We start from the raw sequence: 26,881 nt of genomic DNA, 5'->3' as shown, positions 1-26,881 counted from the left end.
TCAGGCCTCCCGAGAGCCCGGCCCCCACCCAGATCTTGCTAGTCCCGCATCTCAATGTGCCCCCTTTACAGATGGGAAGACCAAAGGCCCGAGAGGGGAAGCGGCTGCTTTCTAGGTGCTGGCCGCACAGCTGCTTCGCCTCACCTGGGAGATGGCCCCCAGGGGCCTCTCGAGGACGCTGGGGTGCTTGGTAGAGGAGATGAGGGGTGGTGGGTTAGAGATGGCAGGTGGGCGTGGCAGCACAGGCCGGGCACTGTCGTGGAGGCCCAGGGACAGCGGGTGACCTGTGGGCACACATCTGTCCATCAGAGGGCCCAGAGCAGGCAGGGCCCTTCCTGCTGGACCCGGCACCGCTCTCTGCCTGCTCACGACCACCTGCATTCCTCACGTCCCTAGGGTCTCTGTCCGGGTCAGCTGCTGCTTCCTCAGCTCACACAGTGCTTCAGCACACAAGCCACCCTCCACCTACCCCACTGTCCAGCAGCCTGGGCCAAGCCCCTGTCGCCTGGATCCCTAACTGGCCTTCCCGCTCCCACCTGCTCACCCAACAGCCCACTCCCTTCACAGGAACCAATGGGATCTTTTAAAACAGTCCACTGGTTCATGCCCTCCCCTGCTCCTAACCTTCCACGGCTTCCTACTGCCCTCAAGACACAGTGTTCGGGGTCACCTGGTCTGGCCACCAAGCCTCCTCCTGGCAGCAGGTGCAGTTTCTCAAACTTTGCCTGCTCTTTCCTGCCCCTGGACCTTTGCACAGATTGTTCCCACTATTTAGCATGCTCTTCCACTCGTCCCTCAGGATCCTCTCTGCTTAGGAACTCTTTTGCCGACACCTCAGTCCACACTGGTCCCCTGGCTGAGCCACGTCTATCACTGGAGAGCCCAGCAGGACTGGAGAACCCCAGAACAGACTGCATACCCAGCCTCACAGCATCTCTAAACCAGAACAGCCGTTCTCCTGCCCACCGCCCTGCCCCCCAAACCTCTCTCTCCAGCTGCCCCTTTCTCCAACTGTAAGCCCCTTGCCAGCGCACGCTCTATCTGTGGCTCCCTAATGCCCACTGCTTCAATCCCAATCCTGCAGGCTTCCCAAATCTCAACAGTCCCCACATTTCCTCCACTGCCCAGGCTACCCTCCCACAGGGCCGCATCAGACACTAAGACACGTGCAATACCAAGCCAGGGCAGTCGATGCCCAGTGAACGTGCACTGGCTGACTCAGTGTGGCAGCTGTCCCCAGAAGCCCAAGCTCAGGTCAAGGCTACTCACCGGGCGGGGCATAGGAGAAGGCCGAGGGGTCCGGTGCATGCGGGGAGGCCTTGATCACTTCACGGGGGGGCACAGGGAAGGGTAGCCCCTGCGTCCAGCAGGGGGTCTCCGCGGGCAGCTTCTGGCCCTCGCCTGTGAAGAACACAGGCTTCTCTGCTGAGGGCAGGGGCAAGGTGGTCAGGGTGTGCTCAGTTGCCCCTCGGGGACCCCATAGCCCAGCCAACTTGTTCCAATGAGAGGCCCTCCCTAGCCTACAGTGGTGGCCTCTGGCAGGGCAGGGTCCCAGCCATCAGGACTTGGGTTTACACCAGCTGAGGTCCGGCTGAGCACCCTGCAATCCCCACTCAGCACACAGGTGTCTCCCGGGGTGGTCTGAGGCTCTTGTAGCCCTGAGGTCACAGGGGGCCTCACAGTCCCCCAACCCAGTACCCAGCAAGCAAGGGCCCTCACCACACCCCTAAAACAGCCCTGCGGGGCCTTGCCTACGTTTGTAAATGTCATTTTATTGGACATCACACCCATCTGTTCATTTACCGTCCATGTCAGAGGGGAGAGGCACCACAGGGAGCTATCTGGCCAGCAAAGCTGAGGAAACAGGCTCCTGAACCCTTTACAGGACAAGCTTGTGGACCCTCACTCAGAAATGCTTTACTAGCAGCGTGCAGGTGGGGGCTGGGATGGGTGGCTAAGAGCCCAGGTCCTCCCTGTACCCTACTCAGCCCCAGCCCCAGACAGGGATGCCCAGGGCCCAGACACGCCTGGGTCCCAGCAACCCCGGGGGTGGCAGGTGTTTGGTAAGCACAAACTACATGCCAGGCTCTGTGCCAAGTCTTCCACCACCGAGTGAAGCATCTCACCAGCAAGCTCGTAAGGAAGTGGCTGTTACCTGACCCAATTCATAGCAGGAAAAACAGGCCCAGACATACCAATGGGCTCATCCACGGCCACCAGCAAGTATCTGTCTAAGGCAGGATTTGAACCCTCAACCTCCTGGCCCGTAACAGCATGCAAGTAGCAGCATGACGATATAAGAGCCTCGTCCTACCTGCTTTACAGGTGATCTAAAGGCTGTATGTGTATTAACTCATTTATCTCAGAGCACCCTGTGAAGAAATGACTAGAATCGTCCCCACTCTACAGGTGGGAAAACCGAGGCTCTGAGAAGCTACGTCACCTGGCCAAAGGCCCTGAGCTATTGAGTGGCAGAGGTGAGATCTGACCCTAGGCAGTTGGGCTGCAGACTGTGACCCTAATCACTGTACCACACTGTCCACAGGAAGAAATGTGGCATCAGCCTTATGCTCTTGGGCCTGGGGCACCCTGTAGGCACCACCAGTGGCCAGAGGGTCAGGTCTGCCCTCCCACCAGCGTCTCGCCCTCTGCTGGAACATGTCCTAAAAGCTCCACACCCTGTCTTAAGACTTGGTGTGAGGCATGAGGTCTGATCCCAGGGGCCCTAACTGACCAAGAAGTTGGGCAGGAGGGACAGTGTGGTCTGGCTGTACTTGGGAACGAGCGTCTTCTGGTCTGGGGACAGGAACGGCCAAGGTGTTGTCACCTCCAGATGATGGGCAAAGATTCTCAGGGTTGTCAGGGCGTGGCAGGAGATCGAGGATCGATAAGTGATGCCCGCCGTGGGCACAGGAGGCAGGGACAGGGGCCAAGTGCTGCACACACTGTCCTCTCCCAGAGAGACTGTGGCCCCCACACTCAATGGCCACCTGGTGAGGTTGGTAGGACACAAGGAGATGTCATACACACAAGGAATAACTCTATTCTCATGTTCCACCCATCCCTGGTGGAGAAACCCTTCTAGGCCTGTCCAGCCTGGAACACTCCACCAACACCCTGGACCGTGCCACCCAGCTGCCCTAGCCCTGTATGCCCTAGCTGTGGCACGGGTGGGGGTAGCACCTGGAGCTGGAGGAAACAGCGGAGTCGGGCCAGCCTGGCGGGCAGCTGAAAGCCAGGAGAGACTGCCTGTTGCTAAGTTGGGCCCGGGGGAGCTTGGGGATCAGCCTGGTGAGCTGGCTCTGCACCACGGCCCAGCATCCTGTGGGCCCAGCGAGGTCACACCGTGTGGCCCAGCCCCCTGCTACAGCAGCTAAGCGGAAGCCCAGACAGCAGGAGCAAGACAGGCCAGGCACACTCCTGTGTGCAGGAGGTCCAGAAGTCATGTGGCTCTGGGCCTGGGAACTCGCCAGCCAGCGGCTGGCTTTCCAGGACGGGCCCCGCAACCCATCCCAGCAGGCCCTGGCTGGTGCCCGGCTCCCTGGGTGTGGCTCAGACCTGTTCAGAATCGACACGGCCAAAGCTGTTTGGCCTCCTGGCATTGCCACCCAATTCCCCAAGCCTGTACCATCCTGCCAGCGCCAGGCCCTACATCTCATTCTCGCCCTGCCCCACCCTGGGGTGCTGGGGCCCCAGTGTGGGTGGGTGGCCGGCTGGGCCTGGAGAGGGCAGCCCCACCCCCCGGCCTCTCCCCACACCCGACCACCAACAGGTCCTGCTGGCTCCTGCCCTTGACCCCTATAGTCTCCCTTAATGATGTCCAGACAGAGAGCTTTCCAAACTGGAAATCAGATCATCCCACCACACACACACATGCACCTAAAATCCTTCAAGGCTTCCGCTGCACCTAAGACAAAATCCACGCCACCGAGGCCTACAAAGCCCTATACGATCTTGTCCCGATTTCTTCCTCTGGCCTCCTACCCTCCCCCTCGCTCCTGGCCCCCAGCCCCAACGGCCTCCTGCCTGTTTCTCAAACACACCAAGTCAGCTCCTGCCCCAGGGCCTCTGCACTTGCTGTTGCCTCTGCCTGGAATGCTGACCCCACATTTCCCCATGGCTGGCTTCTTCCCAGCAATGCAGAGACCTCCCTGCACCAGCCTCACCGCTCCCCTGCTCTGCTCCAACTATTACAGGAACTACTTTAAAATCTTCATGCTTAGCTCCTCCTTTACTTGCTGAGTGTCCCCCTCACATGTGAAAGGAGCAGCTCCCTGGGCCAGGGCCTCACAGGCTCACTGCGGCAGCCCCACTACCTGCAACAGAGCTTGGCTGTCACCAGTGTTGGCCAGGTAGCCCAGCCCTGTGGGTGGAGTGCAGACTTCCTGCAGCAGGTGAAGGGCAACTGGGAGTGGGGTGGGGCACTCTGGGAAGTGTGAACCTCCTTCTCAGGGCCCACTCTGCCCTTTGTCCTCGGGTAGGCGTGGCCCTGGCTGCAGGCCAGCCTGGTTTTCCTAGTGGAAGCAGGTCGGTAAGCAAAGCAGGGGAAGCTGTGGCAGCACCTGCACCTGGGCTTGTCGCTGGGGAGCTAGAACCACTGGTTACGGAGGTGGCCTAGGTCCTGCTGCCGAAGGACCGCCAGCACGGGCCTAGGCCAACTCCATGCAGGGTAGCCTGGCCTGCCCCCATGGCAGGACTGGCCCACCTGCAAACTGCCAGCAACACCCACTGTGTGTTAGGCTGGTCCGGGGAGGGTGCCTCTTGGGAACAACAGGCTAGGAGTTTCCTGGGCCCAGTGGAAACTGGGTTGACAGAAGAGATCCAGAGAACAGGAAGGCAGGCCCTGCCTGTCTCCTGACCTTTAGCCTCATGCAGTAACAATAAAATATGCCCTGAGTAGCTACGGTCACACAGCTGCCTACGGGATGGCCCCACCGGCTGGCTCCCTGGCAAACCCAGCGACCTCAACCTGGAACAACATCAAGATAAGAGCCAGAGTGGGGAGAAACAGGCACTGTGCCTCACCCCTGGTTCCAGAAGCTCACATGTGGACTGAATCACATCACACCTGAGGCTGGGCTGCAGACACGCTTTCGCATATATGCAATGCTTTCGACAATTTTAACAAACTTGTCAATGTTGAGCAAATGGGAGATTACCCACGAAGAGACAGATTTCTCTCAAGAAAGCCCCCTAGGCCTACAGTCCCACATGGCAACTCTTGGCTGAGGTCAATATGCTGCTCACTTTAGAAAGAACATGAGTTTTTCAGTTTGCCACAGGCCCCACCACTCCCTACTGCATCACACTACCCCCCACCCCTGGTTTGCTCACTTACTTTACCTACCTCGCCACTGTTGACTTTGAGTTTGCCATAGCCACTCCAGACACACAAAGGTCACCTTTCCTGTCAGCCCCTCATACCCCCAGACCTCCTCAGCCACTGGGAGATGCTTACCCTCCTTCTCAGCGGGAGGCACAGGGCTCCTGCTTTTGCCCCGAGGGCTGCTGCTGGGCTGCTGGGGGGCGTCGCTCTCTGGCTGCAGGTGCTGTGGGGGTGGCGGGGCTGGGAGAGCCGGCTTTGGGAGCACTGCGTCCTCCCGAGGGGTCTCGTTCGCCTTGGTGACCTGCTGAGGGAAGTGGGGAGAAGCAGGTCACAGAAGCCAAGGTGGCCTCCCGCCCTCCTGTTGACTAGCCTGGAGATAGAGGCCAGAAGGGGCAGCAACTGGTCTGGGATCACACAGCTCAGGGCTGGGGCATGCCAGCTTCTGGAAGGTGGCTAGGTCCCAGCTGCTGGGCAGGGGGTAGGCTGGAACCACTGCCACCTCTCCACCAACCCCCCTCCTCCACACCCAAAATCCCTCAGAGAAACAGGCCTGGGTCAGCCTTGGGAGCTGGCAGCCTGGCCTGGCACAGCACGCATGGTGTCCATTGCCTAACAGCCCCAGCTGACACCGAGCTTGCACTTTTAGCCCAGCGTCCCCGGCTGCACTTGAGAGGCCCAGCCCCACCTCATGGCCCCCAAACCTTCCAGAGAGCCCGTCACAGGGCAGAGGTGAGGCCTGAGGGCCCCCACCCTCCTCTTGCCAAGCAGCTGTGTACAGCCAAGGGGATTTCTTGCCTCTGCATGGCCCAGGACCTGGGCTGGGGGATCACAAAATCCTTGGGAGGTAGCTATGCCAGCTACAGGGTGCTGACAGTGGAGGGGGCAGGGAGGGGAGCTGCAGGCCACGGGGCACTGGTGCTCATCCAGACCCCGCCCTGGCTGTGCAGCCAGCTCCCTCAGCCTCATCTCCCTGGGATTTCTCAGAAAGTGAGCAGGAGGGAGGGAGGGAGACAGGAGTGCCATGGGTGCAGCTCCCGGCACCCTGGCTGTGTGCCCGGCTGGTGGACAGAAGTCGGGGTGTTGGGCTGCTTCCTCACTCTGTGGGGAGCCCCCAGGCAGGCCCGCACTTATGACGGGGGAGGGCGGAATTGTTGGAGGTGAGTCCTGGAGGGGAGCTGGCAGCACTTACGATGGGGGGGATGATGGCCGCCCGCTGCTTCAGCTGCTTCAGGTCCAGAGGCTTCTGGGACGAGGTATGGGCCCTGGCGTCACTGGCAGGGGTGAGCAGGCTAGGCCTCGGGGACATCAGCCTGTGAGGGACATGAGAGTGAGAACGTGGCAGCCGCAGCTCATGGCAGGGTCTTGGGGGACAGGGGTCCTGCCTTGCCCGCCTCTCCAGCCTCACGCCCTGGACAGATCTGGAAAGTGCCAGAAGGGCCAGCCCGGGCAGCCATGTGATGGGAGGTAGTGCCAAGGATCACACAGCCAGCGTCCGCCATGGGGATAAGGGACGGGCAGAGGAGGGGGTGGCTACTCCTCGCTCCTGGGGTCCACAGAGGCCTACCCACCTGGCCAAGGCCAGGATCAAACACTCCTGAGATGTCCCAGGAGGAAAAGCCAGAGAACCCAGGGCCTATCCCACTGGCGGCCTCAGGAGCTGCCAGAAAACCAGCAGCCACCCAGATCAAGCCACCCTGAGTCCAAGGGATCTGGAGAGATTATTTCTCACTCAAATTCAGGAGGCCCGGGCCCCAAGGCAGGCCTGTGATACAGCCGAGTCAACCCCATTTCCTAGAGACAGGAGTGGGGTGCCAGCCTGTAAACCAGAAACCGCACCCTGGAAATCTTCTCACCCCTGCAGCCCTGCTGGGGGTGGCTCAGCTGTCAACAGCATGCAGGCTTAGAGCCAGCTCACGACTGCAGTGGGTGTGTGGGCATCAACCATGTGCCCAGAACCTGCCAGGGGCAGCGGGTTCTGTAGCCACAGTCTCAGCTGTATGCCGTGACCCTGCTGGCTGGTGTCATGACTGCCTGTAAGGGGGCTGCTTAGACCCATGTCCACCTCGCAGGCAGGCTCGCCACCCTGTGGCAATGGGAACAAGCCTCCCTCAGGCACATGGAGTGGGTCAAAGCACCAACTCCCTGCCTGCAGCTCCTTGCTCAACTCCCTGCCTCCAGCCCCTTGCTGCCCTCCACTGGGGCCCGAGGACCATGGGCACAAGACAGGCAGGCCCAGGCCTGCGGGCACTGGTCCTAGCTCGCACCCATAGCACGCTCAGCTCGGCGGGCGGAGGGAGACCGACGTGGGGACATCTGCTAAGTGCCTGTGGCTGTAGGTGAGGACGGACAGCACAAGGGCACACTGACCCCTGCTATCCAACCAGCCACTGCAGTCTCCGAGAACCTCACAACCTCACCTTCACCCCTCCCTGAAGCTCCTCAAAAGCTGACCAGAGAGTTACACTTTGGCCCAGTAAATCCACTCCTAGGTGTCTAGCCAAGAGAACTGAAAACCTGCGTCCACGTGGAAACCTGTACTTGAGTGTTTACAGAAGCCCTGATCACAACAGCCAACAACCCAAGTGACCATCAGTGGATGAGGGAATAGACAAAACGTGGTATATACGCGTTGTTGGCGCTGTCGAGTCAATTTCGACTCACAGTTCTGCCCCCTTAGGGTTTCCAAGGCTGTCATTTTTATGGAAGCAGATCACCAGGTCTTTTCTCCTGTGGAGCCGCTGGTGGGTTTGAACTGCCAACCTTTCACAGTTAGCAGCCAAGCGCTTTAACCGCTGCACCACGGGGGCTCCTTTAACATAATGTTATTGGACCATAAAAAGTAATGAAGTACTGACTCACGCTACAACATGGATGGACCCTGAAAACATCAGGCTGGGTGAAAAAAGCCAGTCACAAAACACCTACTATACCATCACGTTCTAAGACCCCACTTCTGTGAAATGTCCTGAATAAGAAAAGCCAGAGACAGAATGGATTAGTGGTTGCCAGCGGCTGGGGGAAGGAGTCTGATCCCAGCTAGATCCCTCACAGGTAAGGCAAGCTGCATCCGAGGAGGACGAGGGTCTGGCCTCCATCAACGAGAAGCCTGAGGGTCCTGAGCCCTTGGAGAGGGGAGGAAGGCAGGGAGCTCCCCAGTGTGGCCTCCAGCCTGCCGGTCCCTGCAGCCCTGGGGTGCACGCTGCCAACCCTCCCATCCTCCCTCCCCTCTCCTTTGTCTGTGGAAGACTACGGCTTTCTTCTCCTGGGCGGCCTGGGGGCCTGCGGGGCCTGGCACGAATGTATGGCCCAGACAGGCCAGGGAAGCTGTCCAGACGCTCCCCCTTCCCCCGCCACTGAGCTCAGACTCTAACCCCACCTCTGGCCCTGTGACAGAGCCAACCGTGCCTCAGATTCCTCATCTGTACTGTGCAGATAGGAAGGGCCACTCCCTCTCAGGGCTGCTGTGTGGGTAGACGGGGAGATGACTAGAGCCGAGCAGGTCAGGCAAGCCTAGTACTGTTGGGGTTCTCCTTCACACTCTGTAAGGCCTGGCTGGGCGAGGGTGGTAGCGGTCAAGGGCAGGAGTCAGGAGCGAGCAGGTATGTCCCGTTGCCCACCCCACTGAGCCCATGCCTCAGCTTCCCCAGTATCATGAGCCTGGGACAATCCTTGCCTCTATCCTGGGGGCTGGGAACGGATGGTGGGGCTGGTTTGTGAACAGGGTGGCTACGGACATGGGAGTGTCTCCCCCCTGGCTCCCTAGAACTCCAGGATAAAACCCCAATGCCTCACCCTGGCCCACAAGGCCTGGGGACTTGGGTCCCTGTTGCTTCTCTGGCCTCCTTGCACACGTGGCTTTACCCCATGGGCCTCTTCTGCCCATGGAACATAAGCTCATGCGACCACAGGGCCTTTGCGCTGGCCAACCCTCTGCCTCTTGCTTTCCCTCCTGTGTCTCACATGACCTTCAACGTCACCTCCCAAGAAGGGGTGCCTCTCTGAGTGGGCTGCCCACTCTTCACGCTCCTTGACCCCATCTTTCCACACTAGCGAAAGCTTTACTCTATTTGCTACCTGCACTAGAGCATAAGTGCCCAGGAGCCAGGGCTCTTGCCTGTCCCATCCCCTGCTGTGAGCCAGAGTCTAGAACGGGGCCTGGTCACACTATAGCCCAACCTGTCATTTGTTGAACAAAAGGGCAAAAGAGAAACAGTTTTACAGTTCCTTCACCGTCCCAGGGGCAAGGCGCAAAAACCCAAGCCCCAGCCCCGTCAGCTAGAGCCCATCATGGATGGGGTCCTGAAGCAGACCCAAGGAGGGAACATACCCTTCACTGCGCACTTAAGGTATGTCTGATCCTGGTTATTAACTCTCCTGTTCTCACAAGCCCACCAAGAGGGAATGTCCGTGCCCTTTTTACAGATGAGAAAACCGAGGCTGGGAGAAGGGACTTTATGAAGGCCTGACTCTGCCAGAAAGCACCAGGCACCTCCTCTGGCAAATGGAATGGGGGAATGCAACTGGCCTGGGGCTTTCTGAACGAAACCACTATCTTGGCCATCTGCCAAGAACACTCCTGGGCAGAGCCGCCTGGCAGAAAGTGCCGGAGAAAGACTGGAATACGATTTTCCCTCTCAGAGTCTTCTGGAGCTGGCAGGGGCCAGAGCGAGACTAATCTGTCTCCGTCCAGAGCGCGGCGTCTGCAGCACTGGAGCTGTTGGGCGGGGGTGAGGTGGGTGGGTGGCCAGGGTGAGGGTGACCCAGGCCCACCCATCAGGCAGCCCATTCCAGGGCCTTGGCTGCCAGGGTGTGCACTGACGCATCTCCTGTATCCCCGGTGCCCGCCGCGCCTGCGCAGCCATGGCCCTGGGGAGGGGGTGGCAGGCTGCCAGCAGGAAGAGGTCAGCAGGCTGGCCGGAGTCCATATGCTCACAAAGAGGGCCAAGCAGCCCCGAGGGTAGGGAACTGTCCGGTCACACAAGGCGTGACGGACCAGGTGTCCTGATTCGCAGCCCAGGGCTCCCGCTCCCTAGGGGCTGAATGGGGGACACTCAGGCAGGGGGTGGTCAACCGCCAGGCCTAGCTGTGGGTGGGGCACAACCCTAGGCAGGACTATTGGGGAGGAGGAGGGACAGTGGGAGTAAAAAGGTGCTGTGGGGCCCCAGACCTGGCCCACAGGGCTGGGGGGACGGCAGGATCAGGATGCCCCCATCCCGCCTCCCCAGCCAGGACCATGTGTGTGTCTCCTAAACACAGGTTTATCAGAGTGGTCGCCCATAAGCTCAGTGCTCGCCAAGCTCGGACAGTGACATGCTTCTGTGACACAGTCCCCAGTGCCAGCAGGAGCCCGCCTGCCCTGGCCCCATTACCCAGGAATAAGCAGAGCAGATCAGCCTGGCTGCCCGCCCACCCTGGCGGCCGAATGTGCCGTGAGCACAGTTTTCTGAGCTGCGCCCGTCAGCAGGGAGCTCATAACTCTGTGCCCCCAGGAGATTGTGGGCCGGGCCTTGGCACATCACAGGGTCCCCCAGGCCGTTTGTGCCTGCACACAAACAGGGTGCGGTCCCTGGCAGCGGGGCCCAGGGAGCCCCAGATGCAGAGGCTGGCCCAAAAGTATCTGAATGACTCTGATTTTCATATGGAATGTTCTAGAACCCGCCGTTTTAAGAGTCCCAAGGGTGAATCATGGGGCAAAAGAACCATCAGACGTGAAGGTCAGATTTTCCTCCCTTGCTCTGCCCTGAACTTTTCCGAGACACGCCAGAGGAGAAAACAGATCACACTGTTTTTAGTCAAAATACAAACGACGTGCTTGCTTCACCAGCAAACAATTCGGAGCCGTCCAGATGGGAGCGGGTGGTCCAGCACCTCCACGCACCGCCCTCCGCCGCCCAGATTGGCCCTGACTCAGGAAGGACTTTGATCTGGGCCAAGGCCCCAGCGAACGCTGACGCCCAAACATGGTTAAAATCCAGCGTTCCCAGGGCTGCCTGAGCAGGCCCCACAGGGAGAGCAGAGACAGAACCCAGCAAAGGAGGGACACACTGGGGACTTGAGTACCCAAGCAGGATGGCATGAGACGGCCTTCCCCGTCCCTGCAGCCTGGATGACCGGGATAGGGCCCTTGGTGGAGGAGAGAGGAGCTATGGGAATTTACTGACACTGCCACCCCAAGTAGGCACCTCCCTGCTGGGCTCCCTCTACTGCTCCCACCCGCATCCCAGCCACCACCTCGGCGAGTACACACCTTGTTCCTCTTGGGCAGAAAGCCCTCGAGCCCTCCCTGTCACACCAAGAACAAAACACAGCTGCCCACTGTGGCCTGGTGGGCCCCGTGAGACCTGGCCCTGCCACGGACCAAATCACACAGGGCTCCTTCCCGCTCACCTGTTCTTGTCACCCCCTTCGGTCTCATCCACTTCGTCCGCGCTGCATGTGGCGCTGGAGTCGCTGTCCTGGGGGGCGCCTGCACTCTTGGCCGCGCTGGGTTTGCTGCCAGGGCCACCACCTGCACTGCCCTCCTTCTTCTCGTTCTTCACGGGTCCCTCGGGCATGGCCTCGCCACCTCCCTCCATGCCCCTGGCCCTGTCGGGGGTGTCCTCCTCTGCCTCCTCCTTGTGCTCAACTTTGCACTTGACCGGCTCCTCCATGGGCGCCTCCTCAGGGTCCTCGGTCTTCCCCACGTCCACCACCAGCTCCTCTGCCACGGAGGGTTTCTGCTCCTCCCCCTCCTCAGGTTGGGTGCTGGAGGCCTCGTCCTCCTCCACCTTGGGAGCCACAGGGGCCGCGGGCGATGGGGGAGCCAATGGGGGTGTGGGCGGCCCAGCAGCCTCGGGGGCCGGGGTGGGCTCAGTGGGGGCCAAGGTGTCCTCTGGAGGCGGGGTGGGCGGTGCAGGGAGTGGTCCATCCGTGCCCGGGGTGGGTGGGGGCTTGGGCCCATTCTGCCCAGTGTCCTTGGCTGCCTCGGTGCGGGGTGACGGGATGCTCTCGGTGTCGGAGCTATTGTTGATGGCGACTGTGGAGAGAGCAGATGGGGGTGAGAGACGGGGCAGGGGCCATAGGGAGGCAGGCACGGACCTTCTGGAACACCCCCACCCATGCTCCCCAGGTTCCTGGGCAGGCTCTCCGGTGGTGCTGGCTCCATCACCTGACACCAATACAGCCACAGCCCTGAGGCTCCCACATACCTGTAGCCCCGCCTGGCACCCCATCCCGAGCAGGGCCCACGCCTGGCTGGCTTCCTTCTCCCCACAGGCCCTGATGCCTGGTGTCCTCTCCCCCTACAGAGCCAAAGGGGCAGGGGCTCTGGGCACAGCCCTCACTCTGAAGTCTGCACGCTCCTGTCTGACCTCCCACCCTGCCTCTGCCCCACACTGGCTATGAGGCCTTGGGAAACTTAGCTTATCTCTCAAGCCTCAGTTTTCCCACCTGTAGAATAGGGAGAATAGCCATTCTTTCTCACAGGTTGATTACGCCAGTGGGAGTGATGGCACGGGGTGAAAACCTGAAGACCAATCACTGCCAACACCGTCAACTGTCACTGTGCAGTGAGGACGTGCCACGGGGTGGTGACCAGGGAGGAGGCCCTGGGGAACTGGCACAGCCCACGTGAGGGTCAGTTTTGTGTGTCAGCATGTCCAGGCTTTTGGCCCCAGTTATTCAAACACCAATCTAGGCGTTGCCATGGAAGTACTCTATAGACGTGGTTAACGTTCACAGTTGACTCTAAGCAATCCAGATCACCCTCCGTAATACGGATGGGCCTTAAGGACAAAAAGGTTGTTTTCTGGAGAAGGAATTCTGCCTCGAGACCGTAACACAGACATCCTGCCCGAGCTTCCAGCCTGCCGGCCTGCCCTACACGTTTCACACTTGCCAGCCGCCACAAGCGCATCCGCCGACTTCGTAAAACAAATCTCTCCACGTTCTCTCTCCAACCTCCCCCCCCCCCCGTTGGACCTGCTTCTCTGGAGAACCCTGGCATCTGCGTTCTCCTCCCACAGAGCCTGGTACACAGTAGGTACACAATAAGTGCTGAGTATGCGCACAGTTGGAAGGTCCTGGGCCCAGTTCTGGCTCTTGAGTCTTAAAAACCACCTCGTGAGTTTTTTGGGTCTCAATCCATTTCCTGTAAAATGGGGACATTTGAACCATGCCCCCACACCACTTGCTGTTGGGAGATCAAACTAGGCGAGAGTCATGGTGAGAGTAGGCCATGAAATTGCAGGGCTGGGAGTGAGGCAGGGAACAGCATGGGGAACAGACACTGAGCTGAAAAGGGGGGACAGTGGCAGTGGCAGCACAAACAGTGACAGAGGCACAGAGATGGGACCCCTTCCTCACAGAGGACAGGTGGTCTCAACATGTCCCCTCCCTGGCCCAGCCCCACTCCCCCCACCAGGCCAGTGGCCACATCCATACCTGGGGCACTGCAATCCCCTCTGGGCACCTCACTCCCAGAGGCATGTAAGGCTGGAAGGAAGTTAGAAAAGAGTTAGAAGCCAGCTGGTGGCAGGTAGCAGGGTTGGGAGGGGGCGGTAGGGATGGCAGAGGCCTGGGGTCCATAGGCAGCACAGGACCTACGGTAGCTTCCACTGGCTGTTCCCCTGCCTGGCAGCCCAAATCCTGGGACAGGCGTGGCCTCGCCCTGCAGACTCCCAGGTGAGCCGCAGGTACCCAGCAGGCAGGTGATCGGGCCTGCCCAAGGCCAGCCCACCTTGGGACTACTGGGGGTGGGGGACATGAGGCAAGCCTCAGCCACTCTTGGTGACTGCGGCCAAGTCATTCGCGTTCTCTAATTCTAGGCTTCCAGGGCCCCTGGGGGTGGTGCTCACCTTACGGGGGAGTGAGGCTGGAGGGAGAGGTCCTTGCTTGCGGCTGCCCACCACGCTCATTCCTCAGATGCAGAGCCAGGCCCCAGGGGCCCCTGTGGCCCCCACAAAGGCTTCCCTCAGCCTTCACTGCCCCAGTGCTCACTTCCTTCCAGAAATCACCCAGGTGGCTTTGTGCGTGCCGCACCCGGTGCTCGGCTCCTCACAGGCATGCTCCCTTACCCCTGGCCGGCCTCTTAGGGCAGGACCATCGCCACCCTGTGTGCAGACGACACTGAGGGGTTCAGCAACACCCCAGGCTGCACTGAGGCAGCCAGGAGAGCGGGCCGTGAACCCAGCACCCCTATTCCTACCACTGAGAGGACCTGCCCAGCACCTGGGCCATGCTACCCTCTTCCCCTTATCCGATGAGACCACACCACCCAGGAGACCTGCACCGAGGACCCTTGCACCAGCAATTTTACCTCCCCGTCTCCATTTTTCTATTCACAAAATGGGCGGCCAGCACAGGCTCTCATGGTTATCAGCGTGCCTGTCTGCCCCGAGGGCTCTCAAGCTTCCCCGATTGCCAGATGTGCCCAGAGGGCTGTGAACTCAGATGGGGCCCAAGAATCTGCATTTCTCACAAGCGGGTGGGATGCTGATGCTGCTGGGTAGGGGTGCACACTTTGACAAATGCTGCCCCAGAGCAGGGTTAGTGGCTTTGCATGGCACCGGGCATATAATAGGTGCTTCTAAAACTATGGCCCAAAGAGGCCATGGAGCAGAGGGATGGAGAAGCCAGTTCCAGAGCCAGACTGCCAGGGCAGGAATCCTGAGGCCCAACACACCTGCTGTGTAACCTTGGGCAACTCTCCGGCCCTCAGTTTCCTCATTTGTAAAATGTGTATAAACGGAAGCAGCTATCCCACAGAACTGTTGTGAAAATGAAGGGAATTAAGTGTAGATCATTTTTATGACTATTACTACCGGGCTCCGCGGGCTTCCTTCCCGGGCTTGCCTGGCCAAATGGATATCTCCCTCCTCTCACCATGCCTGGAGCAGCAAGGTGTCCCCATAGCCAGGTCCCCTGAAAGCTTCCCTCGGGGTAGCCTTGGGCCCCAACCCTCCCCGCCCCACCCCGCCCTGAGGACATCTCTGCCCGACCTCCCCTCTTCCAGGCAGCCTTCTCGCAATTCCCAGAGATTCTGGACGACCCACCTGGCCTCCGCCCAAGGGAGGATGAGGTCCCTATAGCTGGTACCCTGACCTCGTGTACATGAGCGTGCAGACAAAGGCAGGCTCATTCTACAGGCAGGAAATGAACCCAGAGAGGTCATCCAGGTGGGGATACACAGCGAACACTGGCTGGGCTGGGGGTTTCCCGAGTCTGCCAGTTACGCACCATTGACACTCCGGGGAAGACACTCTCCTCCCCAAGCCTCAGCGTCCTCATCCGTAATGTGGGTATAACGCCCTGCACCACTACTGGGTGCTAGGAGACATGTGTAGGACCTTCTAGACCGCTGTCCTCAAGCTGCTCGGAGCTGCATGAAAGACCCCCAGGGAACTACAGAAGCTGCAGCCTCTGACCAAGCCAGCCCTGCCCCATCCTTGTGAGTGATGGGGAGCTCACTATCACACAGTTCTCTTGCTGGCCAGCATCTGCTCTTGTTTTAATACTGAGCCAAGGACTGGCTGCCTTCCACTTAACTCCCCAGCATCCTGCCCACACAGACAGCCTGGTGAGTACTTCAAGAGGGGAGTGGGTTTCCTCTCCCTATGTCTTTTCTGTCCCAGGCTATAGACCCGGGCCCGAATGGCACAAGCAGAGGGATTAGCAGCCCCAGTCTTCCTGGATGCTGGCCAGGCCCCTGGCAGACATGGGTGGGAGAAACCCAGAGGTGATGAGGAAGCAGGGCTCAGCACCCCAGAGCCATCCCAACTTGAGACAACAATAACCTAGTGGCCTGATTTTCCACCTTTCACCCAGTAAGCAGGGTCCAGGCTGGCAGACACACCGCGGGCTGGAAGAGCCTGAGCTTACTTGCAGGCCTGGGTTACGAAATTACTTCCCTTCACCACAATGGCAGAAGCTGGGAAGTCACCCACATGGTGGCAGAGACCGCCAGGGCAGCAGAAAGACGCCCCAGACAGGGGATGGGAGCAAGTAAGGTTCCTTTACCAAGAGCAGGAGGCTCGGCCAGGGTTGCTCTGCTGAGGAGGTGGAGGAAGGAGGGGCAGAGACAGTCAGCTACAAAGAGCTTGGGGTCTTCCAGGGTGTCACGCTGCAGGGACAGGTAGAAAGCCAGCTTGTCTCTGAGAGAGAGAAGGGGGCCCCATGGGGACTAACCAGTGGTCAGGAGGGCGGGGTCTGGACTTAATTCTTGGGCCTACAAACACTTATTATACAGTGGCCTCTTGGGTTATATGGGGCGCTGGACTCTACAGCTAAGGTGGCGACAGTCTCATGTGGTCAAATTCCTCTTGTCTCAGCTCATGTGTTTGCTCATGGAGGTGAGCTGCTAGTGTGAAATACTCAGCACTCCCACAGCAGGAGATTCCAGCCAAGGCAGGGCAGACGGTGCGACTCCGTGATGCCAGAAGTCCTGGGCCAAGACACTCAGCTGCTGGAATCCTCGGTTTCCCCATATTTAAAACAGACAGTAGGCAAGGTGAATGTGTAACTTATTGCCCAAACTGGGATGCTTGGGAGGAAGAGAAGAAACTAAAAGCACTTACATAACTTCAGAAATAACCATTGACCGAGAGACTGGTTCTATGTGTATGAATTGACTGACACAATTATTCTGGTCAAAAAACTGTTTTGGAAAATAAAGCTTTCTAAAACGTGACACTGGATAGAAGGCCAAGACCGAAATCATTGCAGGGCCAGGAGGACTAACAGGGCTTCAAAGAGTGCCCGGCACAGAGAAGCTAATTATTCTTGGTATTTTTGTTGTCATCATCATCGTTAAGGGTAGGATCTGGCTAGTGGCGCTTGCCCCTCCAAGCCGAGGCCCATGTACGCACGTGGGGGTTTTCGGGGAGGGAGGCTGCTGAGGTCAGTTCCTGCCACATCCTCGCTCCCTCAGCCCTCACCTTCTGCCTCCTCTGCCATCTCCTCCTCGTTCCCGCTCACGCCCGATGCCTCCATCTCCTCATCTTCCACCACGGGCGGGAAGGCGGCTTCCTCACTGGCCACAGCTGGGGCTTTCTTCTTCTTCCTCCGGGCGTTCCTCTCCTTCTCCTACGGCACAGGGACAACATTGGGTCAGTGTCTGGGCTGTCAGCCCAGGGACTCCCTGTGCCCGAGGCCTCACCATGGCTGCAAAGGTCAGCGATCCCGGCCACGTGGCTGACCTTCCCCCCTCCCACCCTGCTGCAGTGGCCAAACACACCAGTGGCTGTTTTTACCAAGGATTTTAGTCTTCCATCACGTCCCAGATACACCCTGGGCGCAGCCCGGCCCGTCTGTGGCGCTAACATCCTTACAGGGCAGGTGGGAGCCTACCTCTGCCTGCAGGCCACCATGGCAGCCCTCCTAACAGAGCAGCATTCCCATACCTCGGGGTGGGGACACCCTGCTGGGCATCAGTACGTGAGGTGAGGAGTGAATGAATGAGCCTTTTTCTTGCCCTGTTCATCTGCTCCATGGGGGACAAGTTAGTTTGGGAAGTCTGTCATTTCATTCCATGAGTCTTTATAGAGCATCTACTATGCAGCTAGGGACCGCGTACAAGGTTCCTGCCCTCAAGAGTTTTCTAGTCAGGGAAAATGGCAACAGATCTGTTAACTATGGAGGTGACAGGCTGTAAAAGGGATCAAGGACAGAGGGGCTGTGGAACAAGGCTCCTGCAAGCGGAAGGGTGAGGAAAGGCCGCCCTGTATTGCATGAAGGCACCAGCTCAATCAGGCTCTGGATGAGGTGCTCCAGGTAGAAGGGTAGTGAGTGCAAAGGCCCTGAGGCGAGAGCTCACAGGGTGTGCTTGAGGAACAGAAAGCAGCTTTCACTTCCCTGCCACTCCCCACACCGATCCCCTGCTCTACCTGGCACACGGCCAGCACACATGTGCCCAGCGTGGCACAAACACCAAACTGTCTTTGTATAATGGCTGTGTGTCTACCTCTCAGGACCATGCAATCCAGCAGAGCTGGAAAGGCATCTTGGGTGCCTCTTTACCCCCTGTGCCAAGCTTGGCAGACAGAGGCTCAGAAAACACTTGCTGACTGACTTGCAGAGTGACTAAGAACAGGTGGTCTTCTTGGGCTTGAACAGTTGCTGAAGGTAGTTGGGGTGAGTTGGCTGTGGGTCCTGGGGTGATCAAGGTCCCTAAGAGGGCACCCGCACAAATACAACAGGTGTGATGGGGGGCGGGACCGCAGGCTGGGCTCTGGGGTCCCAAGGATGGAGATGACACCGGAAGCATTCCTGAGGCGCCACCAGCTCTCAGTGGCACCCCTCCCCCAACCTCTCAGGTCCCCACGTCGCAGCACAGCCCACCTCTGGGGCAAAGTCTTTGCCACCTCCACCCATGTACCAGGCAGGCCCCATCACCCGGCCCTTTACCTGGCCAGGCTGAAAACGCGCCCTCTCCCAGCTCCTGAGCAGCCCAGGGTGGGGTTACTTCTCAGGCAAATGAGGATGCTCAGAGCACGCCCCTAGAGCACCCCAGTCCTGCCCCAAACCCCAAGCTTCCTCTGGGAGGCCCCCAGCTCAAGCCCATAGAGACACGAGAAAGTGGTGTGGCGTGTGGCTTCTGTGGGTGTGGCCAAGGGTTCCCCTTTCTTCCCCAATCTATTTTTAGCAGACAGGGACTGTGAGCACTCAGGGCTGCACAAGACCCCTCCTGGCTGCAAGGTGAGCCGGGGGAGCGGGGGGGCGCAGGGGGACCTTTGGAGCTGCAGCGCAAACAGGCGGCTCCATGGGCTTGGGAAACCCCACACCCTCAAGATAGAAGGCCCTTTCTGAGACATGAGGGCCCCCGAGACACGAGGTCTCTCTGGTAGAGCCTCTGAGACCCACAGCCAAGGCCAACACCCAGAGCTGCCCCCTGCCCACCAAGGCTGAGCCCTACTGTCTCTGGAATGACACCAAACCCTCTACAGGGGGTCCAGCAACTCTGCATCAGGCTTTGTTCACAAGAAGGGAGACCTGCAACGCTAATAACTGCAGCAGGTCCTGACGAAGCACCTTCCAGTGTAGGGGCCCTGATGGTGCAATGGTTAAGCGCTCAGCTGCCAACCGAAAGCTGGTGGTTAGAACCCACCAGCGGCTCCGGCTCCGTGGGAGAAAGATGCAACTGTCTGCTTCCATAAAGCTTTACAGCCTCGGAAGCCCTCTGGGGCAGTTCTAACCTGTCCTCTACATAGGGTCACTATGAGTCGGAATCCACTCGACGGCAATGGGTTTTTTGGTTTGGTGGCACAGTGGTTAAGAGCTCAGCTGCCCACTGGCTCCTCAGAAGAAAAGACCAGGCGATCTGCTCCTGTAACAATTACACCTAGAAAATCCTATGGGGCAATTCTCCTCTATTATGTGGGGTCGCTACAGCTGGCATCGACTTGGTGACACTTAACAGCAACGATGCGTGCCCACCTGGCCCAGGTATTAATTCACGGGATCTGTGCAAACCAGGACTGACACCTCTGCTGCTTCCAAGTCTCCAGGGGTTTCCCAGCACCCTGGAACAAACCCCAGGTCCTCAGCCTACCCACACGGCCCTGGCGGGATCTAGAGCTAGACCTCACCTCTGATGTGCTCCCCCACTGGCCTCCTTCTGCAAACATGCTAAGCATGGTCAGTCACACGGCCTTTGCACTGGCTATTTCTTCTGCCTGGACACCCTTCTCCGAGGTATCTGCGTGGGTCCTTTCCTTACTTCCCTCAGTGCTCTGCTCAAACGTCACTTCCTCACAGAGGCCTTCCTTGATTACCCCTTACCATTGAATGGATTCTGACTCATAGCGCCTGTATAGGACAGAGGAGAACTCCCACAGGGTTTCCAAGGCTATAATCTCTACAGACACAAATTGCCACATAGTTCTCCTAAGGAGCAGCTAGTGGATTTGAACTGCCAACCTTTCAGTCAGCAGCTCAGCACTAAACCACTGTGCCACCAGGGCTCCTTCTTCCTTGATTACCTATCCATTGCCATCAGGTCGATTCTGACTCACAGCAACCCTAAAGCAGGGTTTCCAAGGCTACAATCTTTACCAAAGCAGACGGCCACATCTTTTTCCCAAGAGCTGCTGGTGGGTTTGAACCACTGACCTTTCGGTTAGCAGCCAAGCGCCTAACCACTGTGCCACCAGGGCTCCCTTCTTCCTTGATTACCTCTTCTAAATCAGCCACCCCCCTAGTCCCACCCCCATCACCATCATGACTTCTGCCCTGCCTGGTGTTATCAGCGTCATGCCGCCATCTAAGTTATCTGTGTGCTGACTTGTCTCATGCACTAGAAGGTTAGCAGCTTAAGAGCAGGGATGCTATGCCTTTCTTGTGTTCACAGCCATATTCCTTGTGTACCTGGAACAGTGCCTGGCACAAAATAAGTGCTCAGGAACCACTGCTTTGGAAGAATGAACCTGCTAGACAAGGACACGGCTCAGAGAGGCAAAGACAGTTGCCCAAAGCCACACAGCTCACAGGTCAAGATTTGAACACAGGGCAGGTTCAGACTAGTCCTTGACTGGACCATCTTCCTGCAGGCCTGCGTGGCCTCAGATGGAAGAGATAGGGAGTCACACAAAGCTGGGCTGGGCCTGGGCAGAGCCTGGAGGACACAGAAGCTGAGCCCAGGGTCTGGACTCACAGCGCGTAGTAGAGGGTAACTTTCGGCCACGTGGAGGGGAGGAAACCTCGAAAAAGACACTGATGCCAAATGTTACGTAAGGCCCGGGACAGAACACACTCTGCCTGCCCTGCTGCCTCCTGCTGACGTCAGTCAGCCCAGGCCGGTGGGAGGCGGGAGAAGAGGTTGCCGGCCCCGGCTTCTCCACTCTCTCCCACGCTGGCCAAGGGCGACTTGTCTCCCCGCGCTCCAGACAGAGCTGGTGAGTGCAGGGAGAGCGGAACACGGAGGTCACAGAGTGCAGTGGCACCTCACGCATCTGCTTGAATACTCCAGTGCCGGAGAGCTCACCCCTGCCCCGAGGGTGGCCACTGTTAACACCAGGCGCAGACTGAGCCCCGACAGCCACTCGACACACACCTGCTCCTTTGAGGTCGCCGGCTCTCACTTAGCACAGTTTCCCTGCCTGTCTGTCCCAGGATGTGGTTCACAAGCCCTGCCTTGCCTGCCCGGGGTCCCCTCTCCACTCTGCAAGACCAGGTCTATTAACACAGGGAAGGTGCCTACCGAAGGAGCCAGAGCCTCCCGCAGCCCCAGGTTCTCTCTAGCACTCACCCTGACCTGGCTTTCTCATCCTCACCTGAGGAAGAAGGCCAAGGGGGGGTGACCCCAGGGTTCCCCTCCTGTCCATGCCTCTTCCCTGGACTGCCAGAGGTGCTCCCCACCCTCCAGAATGTTCTGAGCTGGGGGCTGAGGGGCTTCTCTGTGAGTTTTGGCCTATTCCACTCAGAGAGAGGACGCTGTCCCCTGCAGCCAACATGCACCCCCAGGGGAGAGCAAGTCCTCCACACAAAGCTGGCCCGGGGAACCTAGCCTTGTGCCCGCCTTCCCCTCCTGGGGCTCTTCTTGTGCCTAAACTGATTTCCTTGGTTAGCCTGGATGACTGATCCTGCCTGGCCGTCCCTCACCTGGCCCCACCTGCTGCCCTGTCCACATGGCCTGTTACCTCCCAGGTCTACCTGAAGACCATCTTCTCAGTGCCCAGCCCCGGGGGCTGTTCCTCAGCTCAGAGACCCTCAGTGGTACCCACTATCCCCTAAAAAAATCCCAGCTCCAGGCTGGCAGGAAAACCCTCCCTGCTGAGGATGCCTGAGCTACTGCCCTGGCTTGTTGAATGTGGCCCTCTGAGGGTCAGGCATGGTCCTCTACAAACATGACCTTACCTGTTCCTCACAACAGTCCTGGGAGGTAGGTCCTAGTCTTATCCCCATTCCACAGAGCAGAAAACTGAGGCCTGGAGTAGTACGGCCCTGTGCCCCACAGCCATTAGTAAGAGGCAAAGCTGGGGTACAAACCTATCAGTGCTAGAGGTCTGCTGTGTTCCGCCCTACCAGGCTGCCTCTTTGAATGAGTGAATCAATCAGTCCGTTGACGAACTGATCCAGGGGCAGACGTATTGGGCCCAATGACCCAGGGAGCTTCACTCTGGCCCCTGGGATGTCACTGTCACCACCACTATGCCTTTCCCTTCCGGAGCCTCATGGGGTGCCGGGCCCGTCTATGTGCGTTACCTGCCCTCCTCAGTCCATCCCACGACAGCCCTGACGTGGCACTGTCAGCATCCTCACCTTACAGTGGGGGACTCTGAGGCACAGAGAAGACAATCACCTGCCTGAGACCACACAACTGTGAGGTGAGAGAGCCTGGACTTGAATCCAGGTCTCCTGGGCCTAGATTCCTGCTCTTAACCCTAATACGGCATGGCTGCTACCTCTGACCATTCAAGAGGACGCCTCAGATAGCCCTGAGAAGAGGGGTGGGTGCCTCCCAAATGACGGTAACAACAGCAAGTGCATTAGTTGGTAGCAGCTGTGGTAATAGTACTGGTACTGGAGGCAGCAGCAGCAATAGATGTAACAGCCAGGATGGCACAGGACCCAGCAGGGTTTCGTTCTCGTGTACCTAGGGTCGCCGACTCTACGGTACCTAACCGCAGCAACGGTAGTTGCTGTAACGGCAGTCGTAGTATTGACGGTAGTAACAGTAGTAGTACAGAGGTAAAACGAGTAGTAGTAATAGTGATAGATGTGGCAGTAATAAATGTAGTAGAAACGACACGATAGTGATAGTTAAAAAAAAAAACCTCGTTGCCATCAGATCGATTCTGACTCAGTAGCAGTGGTAGATGTAGTAGGAGTGACAGTAGCAGTTGCTGTAATACTAGTAGAGGTACAAGTAGTAACAGCAATAAACGTAGAAATACCAGACATAGTATTGTAACAGAGATGGCGGCAGCAGCAGCAGCAGCAGCAACAGTACTCGTAGTAACAGCAGTATAAACAGTAGGTAGTAACAGCAGAAGTAGGAGTAATAATAGATGTAGTAATAACAGGAGCAGTGGCTGTTGCTGTGATACTAGTTGTACCAGTAACACAAACAACAGTAGTAGTAAAAATACAAATAGTAGTAATAGACATAGCAGTACTAACAGATGTAGCAGGAGCAGCAATAGTTGCTGTAATAGTAGTGGGAGCAGTAACAGTAACAGCAGTAATAGTAGCAGTAGAGATAGAAGGAATGGCAGTAGTAAATGTAGTAATAACAATGGTAATGGTCCTTGCTATAACAGTACTGTAGTACTAACAACAGTAATAGTAGTAGTAGAGATAGAACGAAGGGCAGTAATAGAGATAGTAATAATGGTGGTGGCTGTTGCTATAACAGTGTTGCAGTACTAACAGTAACAGCAGTAACAGTAGTAGAGATAAAAGAAATAGTAGTAATAGAGGTAGTAATAACAGTGGTAGGGGTTTTTGCTATAACAGTGTTGCAGCAGTAACAGCAACAGCAGTAACAGTAGTAGAGATAGAAGGAACAATGGTAATAGATGTAGTCACAGCGGCAGTGGTTGCTGCTATAACAGTGTTGTAGTAGTAACAGACAGTGGTAGTACCAGAGAGAAAGCAGTAGTACCAGACGTAGTAGTAACAGTGGTAGTAGCAGAGAGAGCAGTAGTAACATGTAGTAATAACTGGCAGTGGTAGTAGAAGAGAGAGCAGTAGTAACAGACGTAGTAGTAACAGACAGTGGTAGTAGAGAGAGCAGCAGCAACAGACGTAGTAGTAACAGACACGGCAGTAGCAGAGAGAGAGCAGCAGTAACAGACGTAGTAACGGACACGGTAGTAGCAGAGAGAGAGCGGTAGTAACAGACGTAGTAGTAACGGACACGGTAGTAGCAGAGAGAGAGCGGTAGTAACAGATGTAGTAGTAACAGACAGTGGTAGTAGCAGAGAGAGAGCAGTAGTAACAGACGCAGTAGTAACGGACAGTGGTAGTAGCAGAGAGAGCAGCAGTAACAGACGTAGTAGTAACAGACAGTGGTAGTAGCAGAGAGAGAGCAGCAGTAACAGACGTAGTAGTAACGGACATGGCAGTAGCAGAGAGAGAGCAGCAGTAACAGATGTAGTAGTAACGGACAGTGGTAGTAGCAGAGAGAGAGCAGCAGTAACAGACGTAGTAGTAACGGACACGGCAGTAGCAGAGAGAGAGCAGCAGTAACAGATGTAGTAGTAACGGACAGTGGTAGTAGCAGAGAGAGAGCAGCAGTAACAGACGTAGGAGTAATGGACACGGCAGTAGCAGAGAGAGAGCAGTAGTAACAGATGTAGTAGTAACGGACAGTGGTAGTAGCAGAAAGAGAGCAGTAGTAACAGACGTAGTAGGAACAGACACGGCAGTAGCAGAGAGAGAGCAGTAACAGATGTAGTAGTAACGGACAGTGGTAGTAGCAGAGAGAGAGCAGCAGTAACAGACGTAGTAGTAGCGGACGGTGGTAGTAGCAGAGAGCGAGCAGCAGTAACAGATGTAGTAGTAGCGGACACGGCAGTAGCAGAGAGAGAGCAGTAGTAACAGATGTAGTAGTAACGGACAGTGGTAGTAGCAGAGAGAGAGCAGTAGTAACAGACGTAGTAGGAACGGACACAGCAGTAGCAGAGAGAGAGCAGCAGTAACAGATGTAGTAGTAGCGGACACGGCAGTAGCAGAGAGAGAGCAGCAGTAACAGATGTAGTAGTAGCGGACAGTGGTAGTAGCAGAGAGAGAGCAGTACTAACAGACGTAGTAGTAACGGACAGTGGTAGTAGCAGAGAGAGAGCAGCAGTAACAGACGTAGTAGTAACGGACAGTGGTAGTAGCAGAGAGAGAGCAGCAGTAACAGACGTAGTAGTAACGGACACGGCAGTAGCAGAGAGAGAGCAGCAGTAACAGACGTAGTAGTAGCGGACAGTGGTAGTAGCAGAGAGAGAGCAGCAGTAACAGACGTAGTAGTAACGGACACGGCAGTAGCAGAGAGAGAGCAGCAGTAACAGACGTAGTAGTAGCGGACAGTGGTAGTAGCAGAGAGAGAGCAGCAGTAACAGACGTAGTAGTAGCGGACAGTGGTAGTAGCAGAGAGAGAGCAGTAGTAACAGACGTAGTAGTAACGGACACGGCAGTAGCAGAGAGAGAGCAGCAGTAACAGACGTAGTAGTAGCGGACAGTGGTAGTAGCAGAGAGAGAGCAGTAGTAACAGACGTAGTAGTAACGGACACGGCAGTAGCAGAGAGAGAGCAGCAGTAACAGACGTAGTAGTAGCGGACAGTGGTAGTAGCAGAGAGAGAGCAGTAGTAACAGACGTAGTAGGAACGGACACAGCAGTAGCAGAGAGAGAGCAGCAGTAACAGATGTAGTAGTAGCGGACACGGCAGTAGCAGAGAGAGAGCAGCAGTGACAGACGTCGTAGCAGCGGACAGTGGTAGTAGCAGAGAGAGAGCAGCAGTAACAGACGTAGTAGTAGCGGACAGTGGTAGTAGCAGAGAGAGAGCAGCAGTAACAGACGTAGTAGTAGCGGACAGTGGTAGTAGCAGAGAGAGAGCAGCAGTAACAGACGTAGTAGTAACGGACACGGCAGTAGCAGAGAGAGAGCAGCAGTAACAGACGTAGTAGTAGCGGACAGTGGTAGTAGCAGAGAGAGAGCAGCAGTAACAGACGTAGTAGTAACGGACAGTGGCAGTAGCAGAGAGAGAGCAGCAGTAACAGACGTAGTAGTAACGGACAGTGGTAGTAGCAGAGAGAGAGCAGTAGTAACAGACGTAGTAGGAACGGACACAGCAGTAGCAGAGAGAGAGCAGCAGTAACAGACGTAGTAGGAACGGACACAGCAGTAGCAGAGAGAGAGCAGCAGTAACAGACGTAGTAGTAGCGGACAGTGGTAGTAGCAGAGAGAGAGCAGCAGTAACAGACGTAGTAGTAGCGGACAGTGGTAGTAGCAGAGAGAGCAGCAGTAACAGACGTAGTAGTAACGGACAGTGGCAGTAGCAGAGAGAGAGCAGCAGTAACAGACGTAGTAGTAACGGACAGTGGTAGTAGCAGAGAGAGAGCAGTAGTAACAGACGTAGTAGGAACGGACACAGCAGTAGCAGAGAGAGAGCAGCAGTGACAGATGTAGTAGTAGCGGACACGGCAGTAGCAGAGAGAGAGCAGCAGTAACAGATGTAGTAGTAGCGGACACGGTAGTAGCAGAGAGAGAGCAGCAGTAACAGACGTAGTAGTAATGGACAGTGGTAGTAGCAGAGAGAGAGCAGCAGTAACAGACGTAGTAGTAGCGGACAGTGGTAGTAGCAGAGAGAGAGCAGCAGTAACAGACGTAGTAGTAACGGACAGTGGTAGTAGCAGAGAGAGAGCAGTAGTAACAGACGTAGTAGGAACGGACACAGCAGTAGCAGAGAGAGAGCAGCAGTAACAGACGTAGTAGTAGCGGACAGTGGTAGTAGCAGAGAGAGAGCAGCAGTAACAGACGTAGTAGTAGCGGACAGTGGTAGTAGCAGAGAGAGAGCAGCAGTAACAGACGTAGTAGTAGCGGACAGTGGTAGTAGCAGAGAGAGCAGCAGTAACAGACGTAGTAGTAACGGA

The 26,881-nt window shown here is 57.1% G+C and overlaps 1 protein-coding gene across 24 annotated transcripts in view; it reads right to left on the bottom strand.

Moving 5' to 3' along the window:
- Window positions 1-26,881, bottom strand: part of NCOR2 (nuclear receptor corepressor 2) — a 207,854-nt gene that overhangs the window by 27,287 nt on the left and 153,686 nt on the right. For 15 of the 24 annotated variants that reach the window (XM_049866137.1, XM_049866140.1, XM_049866134.1 and 12 more), the window contains 7 exons: window positions 17,239-17,386; window positions 13,748-13,798; window positions 11,714-12,341; window positions 6,516-6,636; window positions 5,459-5,630; window positions 1,270-1,425; window positions 145-284 (listed from right to left, as the gene is read on the bottom strand). In XM_049866137.1, the coding sequence (XP_049722094.1) occupies window positions 145-284; window positions 1,270-1,425; window positions 5,459-5,630; window positions 6,516-6,636; window positions 11,714-12,341; window positions 13,748-13,798; window positions 17,239-17,386 (1,416 nt within the window). The remainder of the gene's footprint in view (window positions 1-144; window positions 285-1,269; window positions 1,426-5,458; window positions 5,631-6,515; window positions 6,637-11,713; window positions 12,342-13,747; window positions 13,799-17,238; window positions 17,387-26,881) is intronic. The other 9 variants (XM_049866148.1, XM_049866151.1, XM_049866153.1 and 6 more) reach the window with 4 other exon arrangements.

This window comes from Elephas maximus, chromosome 22 (assembly GCF_024166365.1).
Source record: "Elephas maximus indicus isolate mEleMax1 chromosome 22, mEleMax1 primary haplotype, whole genome shotgun sequence".
Taxonomy (NCBI): Eukaryota; Metazoa; Chordata; class Mammalia; order Proboscidea; family Elephantidae; genus Elephas; species Elephas maximus.
This window is presented reverse-complemented; position numbering and strand designations above follow the sequence as displayed.